Source organism: Ranitomeya imitator, chromosome 8 (assembly GCF_032444005.1).
Source record: "Ranitomeya imitator isolate aRanImi1 chromosome 8, aRanImi1.pri, whole genome shotgun sequence".
In the NCBI taxonomy this organism is placed as follows: domain Eukaryota; kingdom Metazoa; phylum Chordata; class Amphibia; order Anura; family Dendrobatidae; genus Ranitomeya; species Ranitomeya imitator.
The window spans coordinates 199,722,746-199,745,005 of NC_091289.1; the positions used below are offsets into that span (position 1 = coordinate 199,722,746).

The 22,260-nt window shown below is 50.4% G+C and overlaps 2 protein-coding genes across 2 annotated transcripts in view; one reads left to right on the forward strand and one right to left on the reverse strand.

Annotated features, from left to right (window-relative positions):
• The window catches only part of SAMD13 (sterile alpha motif domain containing 13), a 35,213-nt gene extending 13,261 nt beyond the window's left edge, over positions 1–21,952 (forward strand). Inside the window, exon 5 of the transcript XR_011314846.1 lies at positions 21,913–21,952. The gene's annotated coding sequence lies outside the window, so the exon portion shown is untranslated. The remainder of the gene's footprint in view (positions 1–21,912) is intronic.
• The window catches only part of LOC138647033 (uricase-like), a 45,136-nt gene that overhangs the window by 5,001 nt on the left and 17,875 nt on the right, over positions 1–22,260 (reverse strand). Inside the window, exons 2-3 of the mRNA XM_069735811.1 lie at positions 19,380–19,592; positions 19,051–19,167 (exon numbers count right to left, since the gene is read on the reverse strand). Coding sequence (XP_069591912.1) covers positions 19,051–19,167; positions 19,380–19,592 — 330 coding nt within the window. The remainder of the gene's footprint in view (positions 1–19,050; positions 19,168–19,379; positions 19,593–22,260) is intronic.

Below are 22,260 nucleotides of genomic sequence, written 5' to 3' on the forward strand. Positions count from 1 at the left end.
TGTATACAGGGAGCTCCCCCTAGTGGTGTCTGCAGACAGGATATTATCATGTATCTCTGTATACAGGGAGCTCCCCCTAGTGGTGGCTGCAGACAGAATGTTACAATGTATCTCTGTATACAGGGAGCTCCCCCTAGTGGTGGCTGCAGACAGAACCTTATCATGTATCTCTGTATACAGGGAGCTCCCCCTAGTGGTGACTGCAGACAGGATCTTATCATGTATCTCTGTACACAAGGAGCTCCCCCTAGTGGTGGCTGCAGACAGGATCTTATCATGTATCTCTGTATACAGGGAGCTCCCCCTAGTGGTGGCTGGAGACAGGATCCTATCATGTATCTCTGTATACAGGGAGCTCCCCCTAGTGGTGGCTGCAGACAGGATCTTATCATGTATCTCTGTATACAGGGAGCTCCCCCTAGTGGTGGCTGGAGACAGGATCCTATCATGTATCTCTGTATACAGGGAGCTCCCCCTAGTGGTGTCTGCAGACAGAATGTTACAATGTTATTATTATTATTATTATTATTATTTATTGTTATAGCGCCATTTATTCCATGGCGCTTTACATGTGAGGAGGGGTATACATAATGAAAACAAGTACAATAATCTTAAACAATACAAGTCATAACTGGTACAGGAGGAATGAGGACCCTGCCCGCGAGGGCTCACAATCTACAAGGGATGGGTGAGAATACAGTAGGTGAGGGTAGAGATGGTCATGCAGCGGTTTGGTCGATCGGTGGTAGCTGCAGGTTGTAGGCTTGTCTGAAGAGGTGGGTCTTCAGGTTCTTTTTGAAGGTTTCGATGGTAGGCGAGAGTCTGATGTGTTGTGGTAGAGGGTTCCAGAGTAGGGGTGATACGCGAGAGAAATCTTGTATACGATTGTGGGAAGAGGAGATAAGAGGGGAGTAGAGTAGGAGATCTTGTGAGGATCGGAGGTTGCGGGTAGGTAAGTACCGGGAGACGAGGTCACAGATGTATGGAGGAGACAGGTTGTGGATGGCTTTGTACGTCATGGTTAGGGTTTTGTAGTGGAGTCTCTGGGCAATGGGGAGCCAGTGAAGGGATTGACAGAGGGGAGAGGCCGGGGAATAGCGGGGGGACAGGTGGATTAGTCGGGCAGCAGAGTTTAGAATAGATTGGAGGGGTGCGAGAGTGTTAGCGGGGAGGCCACAGAGCAGGAGGTTGCAGTAGTCAAGGCGAGAGATGATGAGGGCATGGACTAGGGTTTTTGCAGATTCATGGTTGAGGAATGAACGGATTCGTGAAATATTTTTGAGTTGCAGTCGGCAGGAAGTGGAAAGGGCTTGGATATGTGGTTTGAAGGAGAGATCAGCGTCAAGGATTACCCCGAGGCAGCGAGCTTGTGGGACTGGGGAGAGTGGGCATGTATCTCTGTACAATGTATCTAACAATGTATCTCTGTATACAGGGAGCTCCCCCTAGTGGTGGCTGCAGACAGAACCTTATCATGTATCTCTGTATACAGGGAGCTCCCCCTAGCGGTGACTGCAGACAGGATCTTATCATGTATCTCTGTATACAGGGAGCTCCCCCTAGTGGTGGCTGCAGACAGGATCTTATGTATCTCTGTATACAGGGAGCTCCCCCTAGTGGTGCCTGCAGACAGGATCTTATCATGTATCTCTGTATACAGGGAGCTCCCCCTAGTGGTGACTGCAGACAGGATCTTATCATGTATCTCTGTATACAGGGAGCTCCCCCTAGTGGTGGCTGCAGACACGATCTTATCATGTATCTCTGTATACAGGGAGCTCCCCCTAGTGGTGGCTGCAGACAGGATCTTATCATGTATCTCTGTATACAGGGAGCTCCCCCTAGTGGTGGCTGCAGTCAGGATCTTATCATGTATCTCTGTATACAGGGAGCTCCCCCTAGTGGTGGCTGCAGTCAGGATCTTATCATGTATCTCTGTATACAGGGAGCTCCCCCTAGTGGTGGCTGCAGTCAGGATCTTATCATGTATCTCTGTATACAGGGAGCTCCCCCTAGTGGTGGCTGCAGTCAGGATCTTATCATGTATCTCTGTATACAGGGAGCTCCCCCTAGTGGTGACTGCAGACAGGATCTTATCATGTATCTCTGTATACAGGGAGCTCCCCCTAGTGGTGGCTGCAGACAGGATCTTATCATGTATCTCTGTATACAGGGAGCTCCCCCTAGTGGTGGCTGCAGACAGGATCCTATCATGTATCTCTGTATACAGGGAGCTCCCCCTAGTGGTGGCTGCAGAGAGGATCTTATCATGTATCTCTGTACACAGGGAGCTCCCCCTAGTGGTGACTGCAGGCAGTATCTTATCATGTATCTCTGTATACAGGGAGCTCCCCCTAGTGGTGGCTGCAGACAGGATCTTATCATGTATCTCTGTACACAGGGAGCTCCCCCTAGTGGTGGCTGCAGACAGGATCTTATCATGTATCTCTGTATACAGGGAGCTCCCCCTAGTGGTGGCTGCAGACAGGATCTTATCATGTATCTCTGTATACAGGGAGCCCCCCCTAGTGGTGGCTGCAGACAGAACCTTATCATGTATCTCTGTATACAGGGAGCTCCCCCTAGTGGTGTCTGCAGACAGGATATTATCATGTATCTCTGTATACAGGGAGCTCCCCCTAGTGGTGGCTGCAGACAGAATGTTACAATGTATCTCTGTATACAGGGAGCTCCCCCTAGTGGTGGCTGCAGACAGAACCTTATCATGTATCTCTGTATACAGGGAGCTCCCCCTAGTGGTGACTGCAGACAGGATCTTATCATGTATCTCTGTACACAAGGAGCTCCCCCTAGTGGTGGCTGCAGACAGGATCTTATCATGTATCTCTGTATACAGGGAGCTCCCCCTAGTGGTGGCTGGAGACAGGATCCTATCATGTATCTCTGTATACAGGGAGCTCCCCCTAGTGGTGGCTGCAGACAGGATCTTATCATGTATCTCTGTATACAGGGAGCTCCCCCTAGTGGTGGCTGGAGACAGGATCCTATCATGTATCTCTGTATACAGGGAGCTCCCCCTAGTGGTGTCTGCAGACAGAATGTTACAATGTATCTCTGTATACAGGGAGCTCCCCCTAGTGGTGGCTGCAGACAGAACCTTATCATGTATCTCTGTATACAGGGAGCTCCCCCTAGTGGTGACTGCAGACAGGATCTTATCATGTATCTCTGTATACAGGGAGCTCCCCCTAGTGGTGGCTGCAGACAGGATCTTATCATGTATCTCTGTATACAGGGAGCTCCCCCTAGTGGTGACTGCAGACAGGATCCTATCATGTATCTCTGTATACAGGGAGCTCCCCCTAGTGGTGGCTGCAGACAGGATCTTATCATGTATCTCTGTATACAGGGAGCTCCCCCTAGTGGTGATTTCAGACAGGATCTTATCATGTATCTCTGTATACAGGGAGCTCCCCCTAGTGGTGGCTGCAGACAGGATCTTATCATGTATCTCTGTATACAGGGAGCTCCCCCTAGTGGTGACTGCAGACAGGATCTTATCATGTATCTCTGTATACAGGGAGCTCCCCCTAGTGGTAGCTGCAGACAGGATCTTATCATGTATCTCTGTATACAGGGAGCTCCCCCTAGTGGTGACTGCAGACAGGATCTTATCATGTATCTCTGTATACAGGGAGCTCCCCCTAGTGGTAGCTGCAGACAGGATCTTATCATGTATCTCTGTATACAGGGAGCTCCCCCTAGTGGTGACTGCAGACAGGATCTTATGTATCTCTGTATACAGGGAGCTCCCCCTAGTGGTGACTGCAGACAGGATCTTATCATGTATCTCTGTATACAGGGAGCTCCCCCTAGTGGTGGCTGCAGACAGGATCTTATCATGTATCTCTGTATACAGGGAGCTCCCCCTAGTGGTGACTGCAGACAGGATCTTATCATGTATCTCTGTATACAGGGAGCTCCCCCTAGTGGTGGCTGCAGACAGGATCTTATCATGTATCTCTGTATACAGGGAGCTCCCCCTAGTGGTGGTTGCAGACAGGATCTTATCATGTATCTCTGTATACAGGGAGCTCCCCCTAGTGGTGGCTGCAGACAGGATCTTATCATGTATCTCTGTATACAGGGAGCCCCCCCTAGTGGTGGCTGCAGACAGAACCTTATCATGTATGTCTGTATACAGGGAGCTCCCCCTAGTGGTGTCTGCAGACAGAATGTTACAATGTATCTCTGTATACAGGGAGCTCCCCCTAGTGGTGGCTGCAGACAGAACCTTATCATGTATCTCTGTATACAGGGAGCTCCCCCTAGCGGTGACTGCAGACAGGATCTTATCATGTATCTCTGTATACAGGGAGCTCCCCCTAGTGGTGGCTGCAGACAGGATCCTATCATGTATCTCTGTATACAGGGAGCTCCCCCTAGTGGTGGATGCAGACAGGATCTTATCACGTATCTCTGTATACAGGGAGCTCCCCCTAGTGGTGACTGCAGACAGAATCTTATCATGTATCTCTGTATACAGGGAGCTCCCCCTAGTGGTGGCTGCAGACAGGATCTTATCATGTATCTCTGTATACAGGGAGCTCCCCCTAGTGGTGATTTCAGACAGGATCTTATCATGTATCTCTGTATACAGGGAGCTCCCCCTAGTGGTGGCTGCAGACAGGATCTTATCATGTATCTCTGTATACAGGGAGCTCCCCCTAGTGGTGACTGCAGACAGGATCTTATCATGTATCTCTGTATACAGGGAGCTCCCCCTAGTGGTAGCTGCAGACAGGATCTTATCATGTATCTCTGTATACAGGGAGCTCCCCCTAGTGGTGACTGCAGACAGGACCTTATGTATCTCTGTATACAGGGAGCTCCCCCTAGTGGTGACTGCAGACAGGATCTTATCATGTATCTCTGTATACAGGGAGCTCCCCCTAGTGGTGGCTGCAGACAGGATCTTATCATGTATCTCTGTATACAGGGAGCTCCCCCTAGTGGTGACTGCAGACAGGATCTTATCATGTATTTCTGTATACAGGGAGCTCCCCCTAGTGGTGACTGCAGACAGGATCTTATCATGCATCTCTGTATACAGGGAGCTCCCCCTAGTGGTGGCTGCAGACAGGATCTTATCATGTATCTCTGTATACAGGTAGCTCCCCCTAGTGGTGGCTGCAGACAGGATCTTATCACGTATCTCTGTATACAGGGAGCTCCCCCTAGTGGTGGCTGCAGACAGGATCTTATGTATCTCTGTATACAGGGAGCTCCCCCTAGTGGTGGCTGCAGACAGGATCTTATCATGTATCTCTGTATACAGGTAGCTCCCCCTAGTGGTGACTGCAGACAGGATCTTATCATGTATCTCTGTATACAGGGAGCTCCCCCTAGTGGTGGCTGCAGACAGGATCTTATCATGTATCTCTGTATACAGGGAGCTCCCCCTAGTGGTGGCTGCAGACAGGATCTTATCATGTATCTCTGTATACAGGGAGCTCCCCCTAGTGGTGACTGCAGACAGGATCTTATCATGTATCTCTGTATACAGGGAGCTCCCCCTAGTGGTGGCTGCAGAGAGGATCTTATCATGTATCTCTGTATACAGGGAGCTCCCCCTAGTGGTGGCTGCAGACAGTATCTTATCATGTATCTCTATATACAGGGAGCTCCCCCTAGTGGTGGCTGCAGAGAGGATCTTATCATGTATCTCTGTACACAGGGAGCTCCCCCTAGTGGTGACTGCAGGCAGTATCTTATCATGTATCTCTGTATACAGGGAGCTCCCCCTAGTGGTGGCTGCAGACAGGATCTTATCATGTATCTCTGTACACAGGGAGCTCCCCCTAGTGGTGGCTGCAGACAGGATCTTATGTATCTCTGTATACAGGGAGCTCCCCCTAGTGGTGCCTGCAGACAGGATCTTATCATGTATCTCTGTATACAGGGAGCTCCCCCTAGTGGTGACTGCAGACAGGATCTTATCATGTATCTCTGTATACAGGGAGCTCCCCCTAGTGGTGGCTGCAGACACGATCTTATCATGTATCTCTGTATACAGGGAGCTCCCCCTAGTGGTGGCTGCAGACAGGATCTTATCATGTATCTCTGTATACAGGGAGCTCCCCCTAGTGGTGGCTGCAGTCAGGATCTTATCATGTATCTCTGTATACAGGGAGCTCCCCCTAGTGGTGGCTGCAGTCAGGATCTTATCATGTATCTCTGTATACAGGGAGCTCCCCCTAGTGGTGGCTGCAGTCAGGATCTTATCATGTATCTCTGTATACAGGGAGCTCCCCCTAGTGGTGGCTGCAGTCAGGATCTTATCATGTATCTCTGTATACAGGGAGCTCCCCCTAGTGGTGACTGCAGACAGGATCTTATCATGTATCTCTGTATACAGGGAGCTCCCCCTAGTGGTGGCTGCAGACAGGATCTTATCATGTATCTCTGTATACAGGGAGCTCCCCCTAGTGGTGGCTGCAGACAGGATCCTATCATGTATCTCTGTATACAGGGAGCTCCCCCTAGTGGTGGCTGCAGAGAGGATCTTATCATGTATCTCTGTACACAGGGAGCTCCCCCTAGTGGTGACTGCAGGCAGTATCTTATCATGTATCTCTGTATACAGGGAGCTCCCCCTAGTGGTGGCTGCAGACAGGATCTTATCATGTATCTCTGTATACAGGGAGCTCCCCCTAGTGGTGGCTGCAGTCAGGATCTTATCATGTATCTCTGTATACAGGGAGCTCCCCCTAGTGGTGGCTGCAGTCAGGATCTTATCATGTATCTCTGTATACAGGGAGCTCCCCCTAGTGGTGGCTGCAGTCAGGATCTTATCATGTATCTCTGTATACAGGGAGCTCCCCCTAGTGGTGGCTGCAGTCAGGATCTTATCATGTATCTCTGTATACAGGGAGCTCCCCCTAGTGGTGACTGCAGACAGGATCTTATCATGTATCTCTGTATACAGGGAGCTCCCCCTAGTGGTGGCTGCAGACAGGATCTTATCATGTATCTCTGTATACAGGGAGCTCCCCCTAGTGGTGGCTGCAGACAGGATCCTATCATGTATCTCTGTATACAGGGAGCTCCCCCTAGTGGTGGCTGCAGAGAGGATCTTATCATGTATCTCTGTACACAGGGAGCTCCCCCTAGTGGTGACTGCAGGCAGTATCTTATCATGTATCTCTGTATACAGGGAGCTCCCCCTAGTGGTGGCTGCAGACAGGATCTTATCATGTATCTCTGTACACAGGGAGCTCCCCCTAGTGGTGGCTGCAGACAGGATCTTATCATGTATCTCTGTATACAGGGAGCTCCCCCTAGTGGTGGCTGCAGACAGGATCTTATCATGTATCTCTGTATACAGGGAGCCCCCCCTAGTGGTGGCTGCAGACAGAACCTTATCATGTATCTCTGTATACAGGGAGCTCCCCCTAGTGGTGTCTGCAGACAGGATATTATCATGTATCTCTGTATACAGGGAGCTCCCCCTAGTGGTGGCTGCAGACAGAATGTTACAATGTATCTCTGTATACAGGGAGCTCCCCCTAGTGGTGGCTGCAGACAGAACCTTATCATGTATCTCTGTATACAGGGAGCTCCCCCTAGTGGTGACTGCAGACAGGATCTTATCATGTATCTCTGTACACAAGGAGCTCCCCCTAGTGGTGGCTGCAGACAGGATCTTATCATGTATCTCTGTATACAGGGAGCTCCCCCTAGTGGTGGCTGGAGACAGGATCCTATCATGTATCTCTGTATACAGGGAGCTCCCCCTAGTGGTGGCTGCAGACAGGATCTTATCATGTATCTCTGTATACAGGGAGCTCCCCCTAGTGGTGGCTGGAGACAGGATCCTATCATGTATCTCTGTATACAGGGAGCTCCCCCTAGTGGTGTCTGCAGACAGAATGTTACAATGTATCTCTGTATACAGGGAGCTCCCCCTAGTGGTGGCTGCAGACAGAACCTTATCATGTATCTCTGTATACAGGGAGCTCCCCCTAGTGGTGACTGCAGACAGGATCTTATCATGTATCTCTGTATACAGGGAGCTCCCCCTAGTGGTGGCTGCAGACAGGATCTTATCATGTATCTCTGTATACAGGGAGCTCCCCCTAGTGGTGACTGCAGACAGGATCCTATCATGTATCTCTGTATACAGGGAGCTCCCCCTAGTGGTGGCTGCAGACAGGATCTTATCATGTATCTCTGTATACAGGGAGCTCCCCCTAGTGGTGATTTCAGACAGGATCTTATCATGTATCTCTGTATACAGGGAGCTCCCCCTAGTGGTGGCTGCAGACAGGATCTTATCATGTATCTCTGTATACAGGGAGCTCCCCCTAGTGGTGACTGCAGACAGGATCTTATCATGTATCTCTGTATACAGGGAGCTCCCCCTAGTGGTAGCTGCAGACAGGATCTTATCATGTATCTCTGTATACAGGGAGCTCCCCCTAGTGGTGACTGCAGACAGGATCTTATGTATCTCTGTATACAGGGAGCTCCCCCTAGTGGTGACTGCAGACAGGATCTTATCATGTATCTCTGTATACAGGGAGCTCCCCCTAGTGGTGGCTGCAGACAGGATCTTATCATGTATCTCTGTATACAGGGAGCTCCCCCTAGTGGTGACTGCAGACAGGATCTTATCATGTATCTCTGTATACAGGGAGCTCCCCCTAGTGGTGGCTGCAGACAGGATCTTATCATGTATCTCTGTATACAGGGAGCTCCCCCTAGTGGTGGTTGCAGACAGGATCTTATCATGTATCTCTGTATACAGGGAGCTCCCCCTAGTGGTGGCTGCAGACAGGATCTTATCATGTATCTCTGTATACAGGGAGCCCCCCCTAGTGGTGGCTGCAGACAGAACCTTATCATGTATGTCTGTATACAGGGAGCTCCCCCTAGTGGTGTCTGCAGACAGAATGTTACAATGTATCTCTGTATACAGGGAGCTCCCCCTAGTGGTGGCTGCAGACAGAACCTTATCATGTATCTCTGTATACAGGGAGCTCCCCCTAGCGGTGACTGCAGACAGGATCTTATCATGTATCTCTGTATACAGGGAGCTCCCCCTAGTGGTGACTGCAGACAGGATCTTATCATGTATCTCTGTATACAGGGAGCTCCCCCTAGTGGTGGCTGCAGACAGGATCCTATCATGTATCTCTGTATACAGGGAGCTCCCCCTAGTGGTGGATGCAGACAGGATCTTATCACGTATCTCTGTATACAGGGAGCTCCCCCTAGTGGTGACTGCAGACAGAATCTTATCATGTATCTCTGTATACAGGGAGCTCCCCCTAGTGGTGGCTGCAGACAGGATCTTATCATGTATCTCTGTATACAGGGAGCTCCCCCTAGTGGTGATTTCAGACAGGATCTTATCATGTATCTCTGTATACAGGGAGCTCCCCCTAGTGGTGGCTGCAGACAGGATCTTATCATGTATCTCTGTATACAGGGAGCTCCCCCTAGTGGTGACTGCAGACAGGATCTTATCATGTATCTCTGTATACAGGGAGCTCCCCCTAGTGGTAGCTGCAGACAGGATCTTATCATGTATCTCTGTATACAGGGAGCTCCCCCTAGTGGTGACTGCAGACAGGACCTTATGTATCTCTGTATACAGGGAGCTCCCCCTAGTGGTGACTGCAGACAGGATCTTATCATGTATCTCTGTATACAGGGAGCTCCCCCTAGTGGTGGCTGCAGACAGGATCTTATCATGTATCTCTGTATACAGGGAGCTCCCCCTAGTGGTGACTGCAGACAGGATCTTATCATGTATTTCTGTATACAGGGAGCTCCCCCTAGTGGTGACTGCAGACAGGATCTTATCATGCATCTCTGTATACAGGGAGCTCCCCCTAGTGGTGGCTGCAGACAGGATCTTATCATGTATCTCTGTATACAGGTAGCTCCCCCTAGTGGTGGCTGCAGACAGGATCTTATCACGTATCTCTGTATACAGGGAGCTCCCCCTAGTGGTGGCTGCAGACAGGATCTTATGTATCTCTGTATACAGGGAGCTCCCCCTAGTGGTGGCTGCAGACAGGATCTTATCATGTATCTCTGTATACAGGTAGCTCCCCCTAGTGGTGACTGCAGACAGGATCTTATCATGTATCTCTGTATACAGGGAGCTCCCCCTAGTGGTGGCTGCAGACAGGATCTTATCATGTATCTCTGTATACAGGGAGCTCCCCCTAGTGGTGGCTGCAGACAGGATCTTATCATGTATCTCTGTATACAGGGAGCTCCCCCTAGTGGTGACTGCAGACAGGATCTTATCATGTATCTCTGTATACAGGGAGCTCCCCCTAGTGGTGGCTGCAGAGAGGATCTTATCATGTATGTCTGTATACAGGGAGCTCCCCCTAGTGGTGGCTGCAGACAGTATCTTATCATGTATCTCTATATACAGGGAGCTCCCCCTAGTGGTGGCTGCAGAGAGGATCTTATCATGTATCTCTGTACACAGGGAGCTCCCCCTAGTGGTGACTGCAGGCAGTATCTTATCATGTCTCTCTGTATACAGGGAGCTCCCCCTAGTGGTGGCTGCAGACAGGATCTTATCATGTATCTCTGTACACAGGGAGCTCCCCCTAGTGGTGGCTGCAGACAGGATCTTATCATGTATCTCTGTATACAGGGAGCTCCCCCTAGTGGTGGCTGCAGACAGGATCTTATCATGTATCTCTGTATACAGGGAGCCCCCCCTAGTGGTGGCTGCAGACAGAACCTTATCATGTATCTCTGTATACAGGGAGCTCCCCCTAGTGGTGTCTGCAGACAGGATATTATCATGTATCTCTGTATCCAGGGAGCTCCCCCTAGTGGTGGCTGCAGACAGAATGTTACAATGTATCTCTGTATACAGGGAGCTCCCCCTAGTGGTGGCTGCAGACAGAACCTTATCATGTATCTCTGTATACAGGGAGCTCCCCCTAGTGGTGACTGCAGACAGGATCTTATCATGTATCTCTGTACACAAGGAGCTCCCCCTAGTGGTGGCTGCAGACAGGATCTTATCATGTATCTCTGTATACAGGGAGCTCCCCCTAGTGGTGGCTGGAGACAGGATCCTATCATGTATCTCTGTATACAGGGAGCTCCCCCTAGTGGTGGCTGCAGACAGGATCTTATCATGTATCTCTGTATACAGGGAGCTCCCCCTAGTGGTGGCTGGAGACAGGATCCTATCATGTATCTCTGTATACAGGGAGCTCCCCCTAGTGGTGTCTGCAGACAGAATGTTACAATGTATCTCTGTATACAGGGAGCTCCCCCTAGTGGTGGCTGCAGACAGAACCTTATCATGTATCTCTGTATACAGGGAGCTCCCCCTAGCGGTGACTGCAGACAGGATCTTATCATGTATCTCTGTATACAGGGAGCTCCCCCTAGTGGTGGCTGCAGACAGGATCTTATCATGTATCTCTGTATACAGGGAGCTCCCCCTAGTGGTGGCTGCAGACAGGATCTTATCATGTATCTCTGTATACAGGGAGCTCCCCCTAGTGGTGACTGCAGACAGGATCCTATCATGTATCTCTGTATACAGGGAGCTCCCCCTAGTGGTGGCTGCAGACAGGATCTTATCATGTATCTCTGTATACAGGGAGCTCCCCCTAGTGGTGATTTCAGACAGGATCTTATCATGTATCTCTGTATACAGGGAGCTCCCCCTAGTGGTGGCTGCAGACAGGATCTTATCATGTATCTCTGTATACAGGGAGCTCCCCCTAGTGGTGACTGCAGACAGGATCTTATCATGTATCTCTGTATACAGGGAGCTCCCCCTAGTGGTAGCTGCAGACAGGATCTTATCATGTATCTCTGTATACAGGGAGCTCCCCCTAGTGGTGACTGCAGACAGGATCTTATGTATCTCTGTATACAGGGAGCTCCCCCTAGTGGTGACTGCAGACAGGATCTTATCATGTATCTCTGTATACAGGGAGCTCCCCCTAGTGGTGGCTGCAGACAGGATCTTATCATGTATCTCTGTATACAGGGAGCTCCCCCTAGTGGTGACTGCAGACAGGATCTTATCATGTATCTCTGTATACAGGGAGCTCCCCCTAGTGGTGGCTGCAGACAGGATCTTATCATGTATCTCTGTATACAGGGAGCTCCCCCTAGTGGTGGTTGCAGACAGGATCTTATCATGTATCTCTGTATACAGGGAGCTCCCCCTAGTGGTGGCTGCAGACAGGATCTTATCATGTATCTCTGTATACAGGGAGCCCCCCCTAGTGGTGGCTGCAGACAGAACCTTATCATGTATCTCTGTATACAGGGAGCTCCCCCTAGTGGTGTCTGCAGACAGAATGTTACAATGTATCTCTGTATACAGGGAGCTCCCCCTAGTGGTGGCTGCAGACAGAACCTTATCATGTATCTCTGTATACAGGGAGCTCCCCCTAGCGGTGACTGCAGACAGGATCTTATCATGTATCTCTGTATACAGGGAGCTCCCCCTAGTGGTGACTGCAGACAGGATCTTATCATGTATCTCTGTATACAGGGAGCTCCCCCTAGTGGTGGCTGCAGACAGGATCCTATCATGTATCTCTGTATACAGGGAGCTCCCCCTAGTGGTGGATGCAGACAGGATCTTATCATGTATCTCTGTATACAGGGAGCTCCCCCTAGTGGTGACTGCAGACAGAATCTTATCATGTATCTCTGTATACAGGGAGCTCCCCCTAGTGGTGGCTGCAGACAGGATCTTATCATGTATCTCTGTATACAGGGAGCTCCCCCTAGTGGTGATTTCAGACAGGATCTTATCATGTATCTCTGTATACAGGGAGCTCCCCCTAGTGGTGGCTGCAGACAGGATCTTATCATGTATCTCTGTATACAGGGAGCTCCCCCTAGTGGTGACTGCAGACAGGATCTTATCATGTATCTCTGTATACAGGGAGCTCCCCCTAGTGGTAGCTGCAGACAGGATCTTATCATGTATCTCTGTATACAGGGAGCTCCCCCTAGTGGTGGCTGCAGACAGGATCTTATCATGTATCTCTGTATACAGGGAGCTCCCCCTAGTGGTGACTGCAGACAGGATCCTATCATGTATCTCTGTATACAGGGAGCTCCCCCTAGTGGTGGCTGCAGACAGGATCTTATCATGTATCTCTGTATACAGGGAGCTCCCCCTAGTGGTGATTTCAGACAGGATCTTATCATGTATCTCTGTATACAGGGAGCTCCCCCTAGTGGTGGCTGCAGACAGGATCTTATCATGTATCTCTGTATACAGGGAGCTCCCCCTAGTGGTGACTGCAGACAGGATCTTATCATGTATCTCTGTATACAGGGAGCTCCCCCTAGTGGTAGCTGCAGACAGGATCTTATCATGTATCTCTGTATACAGGGAGCTCCCCCTAGTGGTGACTGCAGACAGGATCTTATGTATCTCTGTATACAGGGAGCTCCCCCTAGTGGTGACTGCAGACAGGATCTTATCATGTATCTCTGTATACAGGGAGCTCCCCCTAGTGGTGGCTGCAGACAGGATCTTATCATGTATCTCTGTATACAGGGAGCTCCCCCTAGTGGTGGCTGCAGACAGGATCTTATCATGTATCTCTGTATACAGGGAGCTCCCCCTAGTGGTGGTTGCAGACAGGATCTTATCATGTATCTCTGTATACAGGGAGCTCCCCCTAGTGGTGGCTGCAGACAGGATCTTATCATGTATCTCTGTATACAGGGAGCTCCCCCTAGTGGTGACTGCAGACAGGATCTTATCATGTATCTCTGTATACAGGGAGCTCCCCCTAGTGGTGGCTGCAGACAGGATCTTATCATGTATCTCTGTATACAGGGAGCTCCCCCTAGTGGTGGTTGCAGACAGGATCTTATCATGTATCTCTGTATACAGGGAGCTCCCCCTAGTGGTGGCTGCAGACAGGATCTTATCATGTATCTCTGTATACAGGGAGCCCCCCCTAGTGGTGGCTGCAGACAGAACCTTATCATGTATGTCTGTATACAGGGAGCTCCCCCTAGTGGTGTCTGCAGACAGAATGTTACAATGTATCTCTGTATACAGGGAGCTCCCCCTAGTGGTGGCTGCAGACAGAACCTTATCATGTATCTCTGTATACAGGGAGCTCCCCCTAGCGGTGACTGCAGACAGGATCTTATCATGTATCTCTGTATACAGGGAGCTCCCCCTAGTGGTGACTGCAGACAGGATCTTATCATGTATCTCTGTATACAGGGAGCTCCCCCTAGTGGTGGCTGCAGACAGGATCCTATCATGTATCTCTGTATACAGGGAGCTCCCCCTAGTGGTGGATGCAGACAGGATCTTATCATGTATCTCTGTATACAGGGAGCTCCCCCTAGTGGTGACTGCAGACAGAATCTTATCATGTATCTCTGTATACAGGGAGCTCCCCCTAGTGGTGGCTGCAGACAGGATCTTATCATGTATCTCTGTATACAGGGAGCTCCCCCTAGTGGTGATTTCAGACAGGATCTTATCATGTATCTCTGTATACAGGGAGCTCCCCCTAGTGGTGACTGCAGACAGGATCTTATCATGTATCTCTGTATACAGGGAGCTCCCCCTAGTGGTAGCTGCAGACAGGATCTTATCATGTATCTCTGTATACAGGGAGCTCCCCCTAGTGGTGACTGCAGACAGGATCTTATGTATCTCTGTATACAGGGAGCTCCCCCTAGTGGTGACTGCAGACAGGATCTTATCATGTATCTCTGTATACAGGGAGCTCCCCCTAGTGGTGGCTGCAGACAGGATCTTATCATGTATCTCTGTATACAGGGAGCTCCCCCTAGTGGTGACTGCAGACAGGATCTTATCATGTATTTCTGTATACAGGGAGCTCCCCCTAGTGGTGACTGCAGACAGGATCTTATCATGCATCTCTGTATACAGGGAGCTCCCCCTAGTGGTGGCTGCAGACAGGATCTTATCATGTATCTCTGTATACAGGTAGCTCCCCCTAGTGGTGGCTGCAGACAGGATCTTATCACGTATCTCTGTATACAGGGAGCTCCCCCTAGTGGTGGCTGCAGACAGGATCTTATGTATCTCTGTATACAGGGAGCTCCCCCTAGTGGTGGCTGCAGACAGGATCTTATCATGTATCTCTGTATACAGGTAGCTCCCCCTAGTGGTGACTGCAGACAGGATCTTATCATGTATCTCTGTATACAGGGAGCTCCCCCTAGTGGTGGCTGCAGACAGGATCTTATCATGTATCTCTGTATACAGGGAGCTCCCCCTAGTGGTGACTGCAGACAGGATCTTATCATGTATCTCTGTATACAGGGAGCTCCCCCTAGTGGTGGCTGCAGAGAGGATCTTATCATGTATCTCTGTATACAGGGAGCTCCCCCTAGTGGTGGCTGCAGACAGTATCTTATCATGTATCTCTATATACAGGGAGCTCCCCCTAGTGGTGGCTGCAGAGAGGATCTTATCATGTATCTCTGTACACAGGGAGCTCCCCCTAGTGGTGACTGCAGGCAGTATCTTATCATGTATCTCTGTATACAGGGAGCTCCCCCTAGTGGTGGCTGCAGACAGGATCTTATCATGTATCTCTGTACACAGGGAGCTCCCCCTAGTGGTGGCTGCAGACAGGATCTTATCATGTATCTCTGTATACAGGGAGCTCCCCCTAGTGGTGGCTGCAGACAGGATCTTATCATGTATCTCTGTATACAGGGAGCCCCCCCTAGTGGTGGCTGCAGACAGAACCTTATCATGTATCTCTGTATACAGGGAGCTCCCCCTAGTGGTGTCTGCAGACAGGATATTATCATGTATCTCTGTATACAGGGAGCTCCCCCTAGTGGTGGCTGCAGACAGAATGTTACAATGTATCTCTGTATACAGGGAGCTCCCCCTAGTGGTGGCTGCAGACAGAACCTTATCATGTATCTCTGTATACAGGGAGCTCCCCCTAGTGGTGACTGCAGACAGGATCTTATCATGTATCTCTGTACACAAGGAGCTCCCCCTAGTGGTGGCTGCAGACAGGATCTTATCATGTATCTCTGTATACAGGGAGCTCCCCCTAGTGGTGGCTGGAGACAGGATCCTATCATGTATCTCTGTATACAGGGAGCTCCCCCTAGTGGTGGCTGCAGACAGGATCTTATCATGTATCTCTGTATACAGGGAGCTCCCCCTAGTGGTGGCTGGAGACAGGATCCTATCATGTATCTCTGTATACAGGGAGCTCCCCCTAGTGGTGTCTGCAGACAGAATGTTACAATGTATCTCTGTATACAGGGAGCTCCCCCTAGTGGTGGCTGCAGACAGAACCTTATCATGTATCTCTGTATACAGGGAGCTCCCCCTAGCGGTGACTGCAGACAGGATCTTATCATGTATCTCTGTATACAGGGAGCTCCCCCTAGTGGTGGCTGCAGACAGGATCTTATCATGTATCTCTGTATACAGGGAGCTCCCCCTAGTGGTGGCTGCAGACAGGATCTTATCATGTATCTCTGTATACAGGGAGCTCCCCCTAGTGGTGACTGCAGACAGGATCCTATCATGTATCTCTGTATACAGGGAGCTCCCCCTAGTGGTGGCTGCAGACAGGATCTTATCATGTATCTCTATACAGGGAGCTCCCCCTAGTGGTGATTTCAGACAGGATCTTATCATGTATCTCTGTATACAGGGAGCTCCCCCTAGTGGTGGCTGCAGACAGGATCTTATCATGTATCTCTGTATACAGGGAGCTCCCCCTAGTGGTGACTGCAGACAGGATCTTATCATGTATCTCTGTATACAGGGAGCTCCCCCTAGTGGTAGCTGCAGACAGGATCTTATCATGTATCTCTGTATACAGGGAGCTCCCCCTAGTGGTGACTGCAGACAGGATCTTATGTATCTCTGTATACAGGGAGCTCCCCCTAGTGGTGACTGCAGACAGGATCTTATCATGTATCTCTGTATACAGGGAGCTCCCCCTAGTGGTGGCTGCAGACAGGATCTTATCATGTATCTCTGTATACAGGGAGCTCCCCCTAGTGGTGACTGCAGACAGGATCTTATCATGTATCTCTGTATACAGGGAGCTCCCCCTAGTGGTGGCTGCAGACAGGATCTTATCATGTATCTCTGTATACAGGGAGCTCCCCCTAGTGGTGGTTGCAGACAGGATCTTATCATGTATCTCTGTATACAGGGAGCTCCCCCTAGTGGTGGCTGCAGACAGGATCTTATCATGTATCTCTGTATACAGGGAGCCCCCCCTAGTGGTGGCTGCAGACAGAACCTTATCATGTATGTCTGTATACAGGGAGCTCCCCCTAGTGGTGTCTGCAGACAGAATGTTACAATGTATCTCTGTATACAGGGAGCTCCCCCTAGTGGTGGCTGCAGACAGAACCTTATCATGTATCTCTGTATACAGGGAGCTCCCCCTAGCGGTGACTGCAGACAGGATCTTATCATGTATCTCTGTATACAGGGAGCTCCCCCTAGTGGTGACTGCAGACAGGATCTTATCATGTATCTCTGTATACAGGGAGCTCCCCCTAGTGGTGGCTGCAGACAGGATCCTATCATGTATCTCTGTATACAGGGAGCTCCCCCTAGTGGTGGATGCAGACAGGATCTTATCATGTATCTCTGTATACAGGGAGCTCCCCCTAGTGGTGACTGCAGACAGAATCTTATCATGTATCTCTGTATACAGGGAGCTCCCCCTAGTGGTGGCTGCAGACAGGATCTTATCATGTATCTCTGTATACAGGGAGCTCCCCCTAGTGGTGATTTCAGACAGGATCTTATCATGTATCTCTGTATACAGGGAGCTCCCCCTAGTGGTGGCTGCAGACAGGATCTTATCATGTATCTCTGTATACAGGGAGCTCCCCCTAGTGGTGACTGCAGACAGGATCTTATCATGTATCTCTGTATACAGGGAGCTCCCCCTAGTGGTAGCTGCAGACAGGATCTTATCATGTATCTCTGTATACAGGGAGCTCCCCCTAGTGGTGGCTGCAGACAGGATCTTATCATGTATCTCTGTATACAGGGAGCTCCCCCTAGTGGTGACTGCAGACAGGATCTTATGTATCTCTGTATACAGGGAGCTCCCCCTAGTGGTGACTGCAGACAGGATCTTATCATGTATCTCTGTATACAGGGAGCTCCCCCTAGTGGTGGCTGCAGACAGGATCTTATCATGTATCTCTGTATACAGGGAGCTCCCCCTAGTGGTGACTGCAGACAGGATCTTATCATGTATTTCTGTATACAGGGAGCTCCCCCTAGTGGTGACTGCAGACAGGATCTTATCATGCATCTCTGTATACAGGGAGCTCCCCCTAGTGGTGGCTGCAGACAGGATCTTATCATGTATCTCTGTATACAGGTAGCTCCCCCTAGTGGTGGCTGCAGACAGGATCTTATCACGTATCTCTGTATACAGGTAGCTCCCCCTAGTGGTGGCTGCAGACAGGATCTTATCACGTATCTCTGTATACAGGGAGCTCCCCCTAGTGGTGGCTGCAGACAGGATCTTATGTATCTCTGTATACAGGGAGCTCCCCCTAGTGGTGGCTGCAGACAGGATCTTATCATGTATCTCTGTATACAGGGAGCTCCCCCTAGTGGTGGCTGCAGACAGGATCTTATCATGTATCTCTGTATACAGGGAGCTCCCCCTAGTGGTGACTGCAGACAGGATCTTATCATGTATCTCTGTATACAGGGAGCTCCCCCTAGTGGTGACTGCAGACAGGATCTTATCATGTATCTCTGTATACAGGGAGCTCCCCCTAGTGGTGGCTGCAGACAGGATCTTATCATGTATCTCTGTATACAGGGAGCTCCCCCTAGTGGTGACTGCAGACAGGATCTTATCATGCATGTCTGTATACAGGGAGCTCCCTCTAGTGGTGACTGCAGACAGGATCTTATCATGTATCTCTGTATACAGGGAGCTCCCCCTAGTGGTGACTGTTCTGCTTTATCTTTTTTTTCTGTAGTGTATTTTGAAACAATTTTCAGAAAACTTAAGCCTTTGATCAAGTATCTACAAATACCTTTGTAAAGCGTCTCCAGGGGGCTTCTTCAATGTAGGTCTTTGCTCTTGTCACATGACTGAAGTATGTGAGGAAATGATTACAAATCTCCAGAGAGAAATCCTCAATGGTGTTTATCTGTGCAATAAAATAAGATATAAAGTCATTGATGCGGATGACGGCCTGGAGACGATATAATCCGACTATCAAAGGCGACAGAAATGTAATAAATTGGGACCTGAGTGTTAATGATCCTCGTGTGGTGACAGTTACAGGTGTGGACTGTATTGGCTGCCACCAGAGAGCACCAGCATACACATTCAGTAAACACAAATATGACTAATTCTCACCCCTTTGGTCTTGGCCAGGACGTAGACGGTATTTTTGATGGTATCGGTGGGAATGATGTCGCTGTTATCGCCCTCCAGGTAATCCTTCTTGGAGCTGAGGGTGAGCTCCACCGAGGCCTCGATCTCCCGGATGTAATGCCTGTCGCCGTCTCTCCGGATCTGCAGAACTTTCACAGCGTTCTTCCCATAACCTGTCCGCACAAACTCCACGTCCTGGAAGAACAAAAATCAGGGAGAATAAAAGCAAAGTGTCATGTCAGTGATGAGAAGCCGATGCTGCACCTTGTGGGGTCGTCCCGATGTACGGACCCTGCAGAGGATCAGAGAAAGCCAAGAAATGTGGGCGATATCCGGCAGCCCCCCGATTAGAACTTGCAGTTTTTATTCTGAGGGTCTCGTAGTAGCGGAGAGCAGGGGCTTCTGTAGGGGGCGTCTGTACGGGGCTTCTGAACAGGGCTTCTGTACGGGGCGTCTGTACGGGGCTTTTGTGTGGGGCGTCTGTACGGGGCGTCTGTACGGGGCTTCTGTACGGGGCGTCTGTACGGGGCTTCTCTACGGGGCTTCTCTACGGGGCGTCTGTACGGGGCGTCTGTACGTGGCGTCTGTACGTGGCTTCTGTAAGGGGCTTCTCTACGGGGCTTCTGTAGGGGGTGTCTGTAGGGGGCGTCTGTAGGGGGCTTCTGTACGGGGCTTTTGTGTGGGGCTTCTGTACGGGGCGTCTCTACGGGGCTTCTGTACGGGGCGTCTCTACGGGGCTTCTGTACGGGGCGTCTCTATGGGGCGTCTGTACGGGGCGTCTGGATACATCGGAGCTGTAAGTCGCCCGTTCACATCCACAGCTTTCTGCTTTTTTTTCTCACCAGACCTTGGAGATTTACCTTCTGTCCATCAGATGGTTCCTGAAATCTGGGCCCTTATATTTGGTGCTCACTGGTAATTAATCAGAGCTGCCTAAAAACACACCCACTTGATAAAAACTAGAAAAAGTAACGGTAACTATAAAGCTCCAAATCTCAGGAACCGTTTAAGAAAAAACCCAGGGAAGCATCGGGAATGAAATAAGAGCAAACACTGGAGACGGCTTTTCGGTAGGGGGCAGTGTGAACGGAGCCTGAGAAGACGACATTGGGGACGTCTATGATCAGAGAACCGCCATCTCCAGAACGACTGGATGTCATAGAGGCCACAGCAGCTCGTGATGTGCGGCCACGGAGCGGGATCTGCCCTGCAGGAACACTGCACCGAGAATAGGGCAACTATTGTCCTAGTAATTGGGTTCGTAATTCACTGTGGTGTAAAACAGCGGGAAAGACGAGCCGCAGACTGCGAGGATATGAGCACTGCCGGCCCCAAGCATCAGCAGCCGCCCCCGAGGAACATCCGCCCCAGAGCAACAATCACCCCCAACACAGGAGCCACCCCTGAGGAGCAGGCGCCCCCGAGCAGTAGCCGCCCTGAGGAGCAGCCACCCCTGAGGAGCAGCAGTAGCCATCCCTGAGGAGCAGCTGCACCAAACAGTAGCCGCCCTGAGGAGCAGCCACCCCCGAGTAGTGGCCGTCCTGAGGAGCAGCCACCCCTGAAGAGCAGCAGCCACCCCAGAGGAGCAGGCGCCGCCAAGCAGTAGATGCCCTGAGCAGCCACCCCCAAGCAGTGGCCGCCTTGAGCAGTAGCACCCACCCCTGAGCAGTAGCAGCCACCCCTGGGCAGTAGCAGCCACCCCTGAGCAGTAGCAGCCACCCCTGGGCAGTAGCAGCCACCCCTGAGGAGCAGCAGCCACCCCTGAGGAGCAGCAGCAGCCACCCCCGAGCATTAGCCAGCCTGAGGAGCAGCCACCCCTGATCAGTAGCAGCCAACCCTTGAGGAGCAGCTGCCCCCGAGCAGTAGCCGCCCCCAAGCAGTAGCAGCCACCCCCGAGCAGTGGCCGTCCTGAGGAGCAGCTGCACCTGAACAGTAGCCGCCCTGAGGAGCAGCCGCCCCCGAGCAGTAGCGACCCTGAGCAGTAGCTGCCCCTAAACAGTAGCCGCCCCTGAGCAGTAGCAGCCTTGTCTCCATGTCACAGTCTCCGTGCAGGAACGTCACCAATCATGAGGACACTACACAGGTCTCCTGCGAGGCAGTGGGGCGCAGCGGTACCTGGAACACTGCTCTGACCTCGTAGGCACCTGGTGGAAATATCATTATACTCGCAGTCTAAATCCACGTACAATGTGGGTAATGTGTGCGCATATGTAACCAATGTGTTTCATAGCAGTACTAGCATTGTGTGCAGAATTGCGATGTGTATATATACTGTATGTGTGCATAATGTGTATACGAGTGTACATGTATAAATGTGTAATATATATATGTTTTATATAGCAGTGCTAATAATGTGTGGAGCACTGTGGTATGCAGATGTGTGTAATGTATGTGTATATATTTATATATACGCACACTGTATATGTGTTTTGTAGAGTTCTCTTTCTGTTCTCCATGCTTACTGACACACAATGCAAAAACTGAGTCAACTTTTCCCCTTTTTATCCGGTTTCAGGTGCGATTTTCATATTGCCCACACCTGTTACTTGCCACAGGTGAGTGTGAACGAGCATCGCATGCTTGAAGCAAAGTTGTTTACCCACAAGTTTGGAAAGGTGCCAACAATATTGTCTGGATTATTTTTGACGTTTTGTGTTCTATATAGCGGTACTAATGACGTGCAGTGTTGCGGTATGTGTAGTGTATACGAGTGTAACATGTATAGATATATGTGTGTGTCCTATATAGCGGTACTAATAACGTGCACCGTGTTGCGGTGTGTTATGATCTTCCAAATTGAGAACTTGTGGGTAAATTGAATGTGTGCACTTGGGGGGGATTATCAGTGAGTTTGTGCCCCGGA